Below are 10827 nucleotides of genomic sequence, written 5' to 3' on the forward strand. Positions count from 1 at the left end.
GTCGATTATGAACATATTGACAACAAGTCTTCTTCTTCTACTTCTTTGTCGTTTCACCAGACCTTCTTGGCATAGAAGATTACCTGGAGTGCGTGGGGGACGCATAATTAGTTAAAAGATGTTTTGTTCGTTATTTTGGATTTAACATAAAACTATATACATAAGTAGTATTTAGTGTATGAGAGGTGCGAGTATAGCTGGAATCAGCTGATCTCTGAAGGTGTCTACAGTAGCACTGTCTACAATGGCTGCAGGGAGGGCATTCCATTGGACTATGGTGCGCGGAAAGAAGGACCATTTAAGGGTGTCGTTTGTTGCGGATATATGTCTGAAGGTTTGATCATTTCATTTTCTGGTTCTACTGTCAATAGGAAAGAGGGTATCAGTTGTAGGAACAGCAATGAAACAATGGACAATTTTATAGAATACTACAAGTCGTGTTTTAGAGGACGTTCAGCTAGGAGTGGCCAATGGAGATTTTCTAACATTCCTGACACACTGCTTGTATTATGGAAGTTATTGCATGCGTCGTATCTAGCTGCACGTCGTTGAACCATTTCAATTTTGTTTGTATTTCGTTGTGTGTGGGGGGTCCCATACGCAAGTACCATACTCAAGTTTGTGTCGCACAAGTGACTGGTAAGCTTTGGCCTTGAGATTGGTGTTTGAAATCTTAGATTTCTCTTAAGAAAACCAAGGGCCTTGTTACCATTAGGTGTTACGTTGTCACAGTGGGTGTTCCACTTGAGGTTCAACTGAAGTGTCACCTCCAGGTACTTGGCAGCTGGGACGGATTCTAATACATGGTCATGAAGGATATAATTATATTAAATAGGCTTTCTCTTGTGAGAGACTGATAGTGAGGTACATTTACCGGGGTGAAAAGCAAATAAGCCATTCTACTTCCCACCTGGCAGCATCTTCAAGGTCTAATTAAAGTTTATAGCATTTTGCAGTAGATGAGACTTCGCGATAGATAATGCTATCGTCAGTGAATAGCCGGAGTTTACTGTAGTGAAGATATTCGGGAAGGTCGTTTATATAAACAAGGAATAGGACAGGTCCGAGGACCGTGCCCTGTGGGACCCCTGATGAAACTGGGACTCTATCGGAAGAGACACTATCTTTCACTACTGACTGGGAACGGTTACTTAGGAATGCAGAAATCCAGTTAAGGGTGTTAAACTGGATGCCTTATTTTTTTAGTTTGTATAGAAGGCGTCGATGTGGCACTTTATCGAACGCCTTCGCAAAGTCCATTATAATAAGGTCAGTTTGTTTGTTTTTGTTGTTGTTATCTGCCAGTTCATGGACAAAGTGTACTAGTTGGAATTCGCATGATCGTGATTTGCGGAATCCATGCTGTAGATCGCAGAGAATGTTATTTGATTCAAGGTGTTGCATTGCATTACTGGTTATTATATGTTCCATGATCTTACAGCATATGCAGGTGAGGGATATGGGTCGATAATTTCCCGGATTGTACTTTTCACCTTTTTTGTATGCTGGTGCCACATTTGCCAAGTTCCAATCGAGTGGTGTTTCACTGGTGTTAAAAGATTTGGTGAATATGATCGAAAGGATTGGAGCAATATGTTCTCTTAGCTCTTTCAGTATACGGCCGTTGATATTATCTGACCCACTGGCCTTGTGGGGGTTAAGATTGTGAAGGAGCTTAGAAATACCGCTAGTACTGATGTTGATATTTGGCATGATGGGATGAGGGCTTAAGCCGTTATAAGGAATGGGTGCGTCGGCTTCTGTGGTAAATACTGACTGAAGGTGACGGTTTAATATATTTGCCTTCTCAGTGTTGTCTGCTATGAGTAGGCCCTCATGCTTCAGCGGTGGAATCCAAACTTTTTTAAACTTCATACTTTTTATGTAGGAGTAGAATTTTTTGGGGCTGGCTTTTGAGGTTCCAGGTAGGTAAGGTTCGTCTATTGGGAGGTCACATATAAAAAAATCAATATAGTTCCAATAAGATTTTCTTATCTCCCTTTGTATAGTTGGTTTAATTTTTTTGTACTTTTGTGGGCAAGTTTGTCTTTTTTGTTTAGAGCTAGTTTTTCTTTTTTATGAGTCTACTTAAGGAATTTCTGACCCATGGAAGTTTGTGTTTGTAGGTGGGCATCTTACTAGGGATATAAGTGTCTATAGAGGATGTAAGGTGTGTTTTGAAGTAATCCCACAGGTCGTTACGGGATGATCCTATCATTGTATCATTCATTGTTTTAAAAACTGAATCGAGATCTAGCTTTATTTGGTCCCAATTGGCCTTGTTGTACTTGAGGATCTTTCTTGGGGTATTTCTAACCCGTCTTAACCAGATGTCAAGTTCTAGAAATACCATGTCATGGTCTGCATGACCGATTGGAGGAAGAGTGCTAACTTTGTTAACACAGGATGGATTATTGGTTAGGACAAGGTCAAGTATCTTGTCGTGCCTTGTTGTTTTATCTACAACTTGGCTTAGGCAATGATCTTGTATAAGATCTAGTAGTGTGTTATGTAGTATGGGGCTTTCCCGGGACAGTAGAGTTTTTCTTCATACTGGAAAGCGACAATTTTGATTGTCCTAAAGATTGACCTTTACTTGAGGGTGGTCTGTAAAAGCAGTCAATGGTTATTTTTTTGGACACAAAAATATCAATTTCACAATTGTCAGTTTTTAATTCTAGGAGTTCGATGTTGTTGAACTGATTACTCACCGCAATCAGTACACCCCCGTGGCTCTGGCTGCTCACCGCAAACAGTACACCCCCGTGGCTCTGACTGCTCACCGCTATCAGTACGCCCCCGTGGCTCTGGCTGCTCACCGCAATAAGTACACCCCCGTGGCTCTGGCTGCTCATCGCAATCAGTACACCCCCGTGGCTCTGTCTGCTCCCCGCAATCAGTACACCCCCGTGGCTCTGGTTGCTCACCGCAATCAGTACACCCCCGGGGCTCTGGCTGCTCACCGCAATCAGTACCCCCCCGTGGCTCTGGCTGCTCACCGCAAACAGTACACCCCCGTGGCTCTGACTGCTCACCGCAATCAGTACACCACCGTGGCTCTGGCTGCTCACCGCAAGCAGTACACCCCCGTGGCTCTGGCTGCTCACAGCAATCAGTACACCCCCGTGGCTCTGGGTGCTCACCGCAATCAGTACACCCCCGTGGCTCTGGCTGCTCACCGCAATCAGTACACCCCCGTGGCTCTGACCATTGCTATTTGGTGTTAGGTCATTTCTGTACACTGTGTACAGAAAAGATTATGGGATTTCTGACCCATGGAAGTTTGTGTTTGTAGGTGATGTTAGGGATATTGGGGATATTAGTTATGAGTCTGTACCTTAATGAGTACAGATCTAGAGATCCAGGCTGTACTACAAACATGATGAAATCATTAGATTGGAAATCTTTATCACAAAGAAGGACAAAAGCCAGATTGTCAATGTTATACAAGATCTCGCATAACATCGTTAAAATTAACCCATCATCATACTGGACATCAGGTGACAGACGAACAATGGGGGCACATAAATAAACACAATATCTACCCGGCGCAAAAGCCGCCTACAAATTCTCTTTTTCCCCAAGAACTATTATCGCCTGGAACTCATTACCAACGTCACTGGTCCTTAGCGAGGATTTACCTTCTTTCAAGTCCTCACTTGAAGGTAATTACCACCAGTCTCTCTACTAATTTTGCATCCTCGTATGTACATAGTTTTAATATAATACCTAAAAATTACAAAAAGATATTCTTTGAAATGGCACCTCCTAGGGTCAATTGCACTCCAACCTTGGACTTCTGATCCTCATAATGGAAGAAGAAGAGTTCTTTTGGAAAGAATCCGTGTGATGGAATGTTACTACAGTATCGAGCCAGGTTTCCGTGCCAAGTATATGATGTCAGGCTTGGTGGAATCAACTTAGGACTTCTAGTAATTCATCATAATATTCAAACTATTCATATACATATGTATTTAAGTCATGTGAGTTTTACAGTTTTAATAACAAACGGAAACAACAGAGATAAATGCCCGGACGGTCTTCATATAACTGTCGATCTCTATCGGGCTGTGTCGGGTTATCGGGCACTACCTGTCTGTCATTAGTATCACCCCCACCAAATATTTACTGCGGGACAGTAATGTTTACAATATGGCGTTATAATGAAATATTTCCATAGTGCGTATGCCAAATTCAGTCATTGTTTAACAAATTGCTGTATTTATAGAAACCTAACTCTGACATTGTAATCAAAATGTCACGATATAGACCCGACAAACTGAAGGTAAGATTATTTTACTTCATATTCACAAAAAAGCCTTAAAAGCGTTCGAGATAACGTTAGCAACGTATTTCGCTCTGGAGTCCAGTCGTTCCGTACTAGTCAATCGGTACCAAGATTACGGTTATCCGAACAAAGAATTTCAGTTGTTCCATACCAATGTATTGTATCAGTACCATACATATTTCTCATAAATCTGTGCCGAATATCTGTCAAAATCAATAAATATTTGCGTATTATTTCACGGTTATGTATTGTACTGTTGTATACTCTGAAAAACAAGACCACACACAAGTGATGGTGTCGACTCATATACAGAATTTTTTTTTTAAAAAAATCATTAACTAGATTTAGAACTATAAAATAAAAAGTCTTTTTTAAATTATAAGAAATAACCATGATAATTTTTTGGGTTATATGGTATTTTGTGCATTCACCGCTACAAAGTGGGTTTTTTTATGCAAAAAGCACACTTAATTGGTATATCGACCTTTAATTAACTAAAACAATAATGATGGTTATTCCTGAATTATTCAATTAACTTAATTATTTCCAGAATTTTGTCCGTTTAATTTCCTTTTAGTTGATAACCCTGTATATGATTAACAACTTTTACATTTCAGGGCGGAGGAGCAGATTCAACCGCGCTAGCTGCAGTAGCCTTACAGGATCACTTGGTCCGTAGTCTCAACTTAAACTTCGGCAATGTCAAAACTTTTGGTCCAAGAAACATTGGACTGGGTCCGGCTGCTCGATCCAAACAGAGGTCACAACCTAGAGCTGTTGTAGATACGGGAAGAAGTATGTATTGTTTGCATGGTTGTACTCCAGAGATAAATAAGGGTTGGTTTATGATGACTGAAAAAGTACACAAAAATTGGAAGTCTGACCAAGAGTTTTTTCTCCCACCTCTATGTTTGTAAGATTAATAGAATCTTTTACCCTCTTGGGGGTGAGATAGGGGAATCTCTACCCTCAGGGAAAGATTCTTAAGTCGCCAAACACGAGGCTGTGCCCACGAGGGGTAAATTATTCTTTTTCTCTTATTCTGTTCTCCCATTGTGTATCGTATACAGAATGTAATGATAACGTTACATGCTAAATTCAGGGTTGACGTGACATTGATGGATTGTATTATTGAAATAACGTCATGCCATTGTTATGAATAGGGGAATCCCCCCGTCTCAAACCTAGGGTGAGACAAGGAAATCTCACACTGGTAAAAGTGCAGATACACCTTTCTTTTCCCCTAGAAAGGTGTATCCGCACTTTTACCGGTGTGAGATATCCTTGACGTCCCTTCAACAATACAATGATGTCACGTCAACAATCCGCCAACGTCACGTCAACCCTGAATTTAGCATGTAACGTTATCGTTACATTGTGTATATGATACACAATGGGAGAACAGGGTAAGAGAAAAAGAATCATAACCCCCTTGTGGGTGAGATAGGGGAATCTCCACCCTCGTGAAAAGATTTTTAAGTTGCCAAACACTCGGCAAAGCCTCGTGTTTGGCAACTTAAGAATCTTCCCCTCGGGTTGAGATTCTCCTATCTCACCCCCAAGGGGGTGAAAGATTCTATTAGTACGTTCAGGGTAAGAGAACAGCTTGTCACCCCCTAGGGGGAGATAGCCTCGTGCCGTTTAGCACATGTTCAATTGTGATGTCATTAAAATGTGTTACCGGTAACTGTGACATCATTAAAAGTGAATGACGATATTCATACCCCACATGTGTTTTTGTTTACAAACATGGAAGACTACTGTCGGTGGAGTTGTGACAAAATAATGGGATGGGAGAAAAATAGTCATCTCCTATCTTGAGGGTGTGACAGAGAAATCTCCAACCCTCGGGATGATATTCTCGAATGTCTCGGCACAGCCCCTGGTTAGACAACTCAGATAGGAGATAAGTCTCACCCTAGGGTTGAGACGGGGGGATTCCCCTATTCATAACAATGATATGACGTCACATCAACAATATAATGATCTCACGTCAACAATCTATCAACTTCACATCAACAATCCATCAACATCACGTCGACCCTGAATTTAGCCTATTAATTGCTAACATTACATTATGCATATGACGTCCTACACCATGAGTGAACAGGGTGAGAGAAAAAGAATCATTCACCCCCTTGAGGGTGAGATAGGGAAGGGGGTGAGAGATTCTGTTATTCTCCCACCCTTCACAGGTGTGTGTCCCTTTTAAGCCGGAAAAGATCAGCTTGTTACCCCCTAGGGGGGAAATAGCCTCGCGCAGAATGGTGCGATCGAAGTCATAACAGTAGTATGACGTCACATCAACAGTAGCAGACCATGAGTAATCTTTCTCAAATTTGATATGTAGGTTCCTTTTGGTCTTTAGTTGTGAATGAACAAAATGACGCGCTGGTGGCCATCTCGGATTTTGAAAGTTAAGGTTTGTTATTGCTATTTCTTAGAAAGTATTTGAGGGATCTTTCTCAAATTTGGTATGTAAGTTCCCCTTGGTCTTTGTGCCCGTGCACTTTTGTGACTGATCGGAAACACAAAAATGGTCACCAGGTGGCCATCTTAGATTTTGAAAGTTAAGTTTTGTTATCTCTATAAAGCTTCCCAGAAATTACTGGAGGCCGCCGGGATCTTTCTTAAATTTCATATTTTTGTTCCCCTTGGTCCCCATATCAAAAATACCCCTGACCTTAATGAGAATCCATCCCTCATTAGCTGCACGTGTATATAAGTATTATAAATGTATAGCATTTTGAAGATAGTTATGCAATTCTTATACAATAACAATATATGTCATTACGAGGTTGAAAGCAATGTACAAGATTCCCGTTTAGGATCAGTTTCAACATTGGATGGGTAACCTGTAAGGGAAATGAAGAGCAAAGGAGGTAAAAGATCATCTTTAGTAGATCTGATAAAGGTCCTTTCATGGCGGCTGCCAAGATCCTTCGTGGGTACGTGGTAGCCGTGATCGCTAACGCGCACGGTCATTGTACTACTGTGTGCAATCAATCGTGAGTTTCAGACCACTCTCTCTCCCAAGAAGTTTGGTTCGATCCCCAGCGGTGGGGGAAAAAAGAGAGTGATGTCTGATAGGGTTAGTAACTTGCAATTTTGTTATCTCTCCAATGGCACAATGGTTTCCCCCCCCCCCGTGGGTTTTTCTCCACCACAAAAACATCATTTGTTCCCTTAACAGTGTCGTAATAAAAGCTCTTCAGAGCTTATGTTTGTTGTTGACAATTGAACGCGACGTTTACTAAAGCTTATTATTATTATCTCTTGTTGAACATTATTATGATACAATTATATCATCATGCCTTGCTTACAAACAGAACAATACTATTATTTTAACAGTCCCTTTGTGTTTTGATATGTTTCAAAATCCTAGGTCTGTATTCATGAAACTGTTCTCGTGCTCCAGCATGATTTCTGTGCTCAAGCATGAATTCTGTGCTCAAGCATGAAGTCTGTGCTCAAGCATGAATTCTGTGCTCAAGCATGAAGTCTGTGCTCAAGCATGATTTCTGTGCTCAAGCATGAATTCTGTGCTCAAGCATGAAGTCTGTGCTCAAGCATGATTTCTGTGCTCAAGCCGACTTTCTTGTAACCTGCTTAAATCATGTAACACGGCCATAGCATCAAGTGTAAACACTGAAAACAGTAATCGGCTTAAAGTCTTTCAAAATGTTTTACAAAATATGATATTTTTTTATTAATTTTAACTGGAAAAATAAATTGGGCTTGAGCACAGGACCTGAGTTTATGCATGAGAATGGTTTCATGAAAACGGGCCCGGATATTGTATGTAAGCTGCACCAGATCCAAGCAAATTCAGGGATAAGAGGCGTCAAAAGTTTTACCCAAGTCTAAACATGTTAACTTCATACCGTCCAATTAACTCATTTACCCCTTAAATTTCATGATGAACTATTCCAACCATTGAATTGGAAGTTTTCAAATGTGTCTCCAGGGGTGAATGAGTTAAGTTGCCTGCATTGGCATACATCTGTAGCGTGCCAATATGTGAAAACAACCCAATATGTGAAAACAGGAAAACTATATTGAATTCATTAATTACTGTGTTTAAATTACTTATTATTCAAACTAACTTTAATGTGAACCATCTCAACTAATAAAATCCACTAATTAGCAAAAAAGTTTTTTTTCACTTTTTACGAATTGGGTTGCACATGATAGGATAAATCCTATCAACCCAATATGTGAAAACATGAAAAAATGTTTAAAATTCCTAAATAACTTTGTGTTAATTACTAATTATTCAAAGAAGCTCTAATGTGAACAATTTCCACTAATTAGATAGACTTATTAGCCAAAATATACAAAGGTTTTTTTCACTTTTCTCGAATTGGGTTGCACATGATAGGATAAATCCTATCAACCCAATATGTGAAAACATGAAAAAATGTTTAAAATTCCTAAATAACTTTGTGTTAATTACTAATTTTTCAAAGAAGCTCTAATGTGAACAATTTCCACTAATTAGATAGACTTATTAGCCAAAATATACAAAGGTTTTTTTCACTTTTCTCGAATTGGGTTGCACATGATAGGATAAATCCTATCAACCCAATATGTGAAAACATGAAAAAATGTTTTAAATTCCGTAATAACTTTCTGTTACTTACTAATTATTCAAAGAAGCTTTAATGTGAACAATTTCCACTTATTAGATACAGTAATTAGCCAAAATATACAAAGATTTTTGTTTCACTTTTCACGAATTGGGTTGCACATGATAGGACAAATCCTATCAATCCAATATGTGAAAACAAGAAAAAAATAATTAAAACTCCTAAATAACTTTCTGTTAATTACTAATTATTCAAAGAAGCTCTAATGTGAACAATTTCCACCTATTAGATAGACTAATTAGCCAAAATATACGAAGATTTTTGTTTCACTTTTCACGAATTGGGTTGCACATGACAGGACAATTCCTATCAACCCAATATGTGAAAACATAAAAAAAATAATTAAATTCCGTAATAACTATCTGTTTATTACTTATTATTCAAAGAAGCTCTAATGTGAACAATTTCCACTAATTAGATAGACTTATTAGCCAAAATATACAAAGTATTTTTTCACTTTTCACGAATTGGGTTGCACATGATAGGACAAATCCTATCAACCCAATATGTGAAAACATGAAAAAATGATTTAAATTCCGTAATAAATTTCTGTTTATTACTATTTATTCAAAGAAGCTCTAATGTGAACAATTTACACTAATTACTTACACTAATTAGCCAAAATAAACAAAGATTTTTTTTTCACTTTTCACGATTTTGGGTTGCACATGATAGGACAAATCCTATCAACCCAATATGTGAAAACATGAAAAAATGTTTAAAATTCCTAAATAACTATCTGTTTATTACTTATTATTCAAAGAAGCTCTAATATGAACAATTCACACTAATTAGATAAATTAATTAGTCAAAATATACAAAGATTTTTTTCACTTTTCACGAATTGGGTTGCACATGATAGTACAAAACACACCTTCCAAAACTTGAATGAGAAACTAATAAAGAATAAATAAGTAAAAACGAATCAGCAGTGGCGCTAGACGAGGATTCGAACACAAGACGTTCCAATGCAAGGACTGTAACTCTAACCAACTGAACTACCTTATCGATAGTAATGAAATGTCCTAGTTACGCTTTTTTCCTTTGGGCACTTAAAGATTCCTGTTCCGCTGCTCTGTAGTTTTTAGCTCACCGACCCGAAGGACAAGTGAGCTTATGCCATGGCGCAGCGTCCGTCGTCCGACCGTCCGTCAGTTTTTTCCTTAAAACTCAATCTCAATTTCATATCAATCAAGTTGTCTTGTAGTGCCTGCTACTATCAGGGTGTATTCATTAAATCATGATGGTGACCAGGACACCATCTTCGAATTTGTTATTATCCCCCGCTTTCACCGAACAATGAAAAACGTCATTATCTGCCGCGCTTTGTTTTCGTGCAATTACTACAACAAATGTTAACTGATTTTCTTCAAACTTGGTCACATGGTTAAGTGCCTTAAGGGCTCGGCCAAGTTTGATGACCACTTTCAGCGGACCCCTTTGGTGGAGTAATGGCCCCTTGAATAACGGAAAACGTCATTATCTACTGCGTTTCGTTTCCGTGCAATAACTACAACAAACGTTAACTGATTTTCTTCACACTTAGTAACCGGGTTCAACGCATTGAGGGGTCGGCCAAGTTTGACAACTTCTTTAATCGGACTCCATTTGGCTGAGTTATTGCCCCTTAATTAACGAAAAACGTCATTATCTTTAGTTACCGCTTTATAACTCTAGCAAATATTAGCCAAATTCCTTCAAATTTGATAACAATGTTTGTGTTTCTCTGTCTTTCCACCCATATCGGGCACTCTTTGGTTTTCGTGTGATAATTGCTGTAGATATTGTTCAGATGTTTCAAACAAATTCCTTATGCACATCCGACCCATGCTAAGTTTGCCAACCGATGTGATTTGTGCATATTTACTGATAATCAATGAGGTACATGTA

At 38.9% G+C, this 10827-nt stretch overlaps 1 protein-coding gene across 1 annotated transcript in view; it reads left to right on the forward strand.

Annotated features, from left to right (window-relative positions):
• The first annotated feature begins 4133 nt into the window (after positions 1 to 4133).
• The window catches only part of LOC110442301 (RING finger protein 32-like), a 26444-nt gene continuing 19750 nt past the window's right edge, over positions 4134 to 10827 (forward strand). The window contains exons 1-2 of the mRNA XM_021485832.1: positions 4134 to 4285; positions 4906 to 5083. Of these exons, the coding sequence (XP_021341507.1) occupies positions 4256 to 4285; positions 4906 to 5083 (208 nt within the window). The 5' untranslated portion in view covers positions 4134 to 4255. The remainder of the gene's footprint in view (positions 4286 to 4905; positions 5084 to 10827) is intronic.

The sequence above is a fragment of the Mizuhopecten yessoensis genome, unplaced genomic scaffold, assembly GCF_002113885.1.
Source record: "Mizuhopecten yessoensis strain PY_sf001 unplaced genomic scaffold, ASM211388v2 scaffold716245, whole genome shotgun sequence".
Taxonomy (NCBI): Eukaryota; Metazoa; Mollusca; class Bivalvia; order Pectinida; family Pectinidae; genus Mizuhopecten; species Mizuhopecten yessoensis.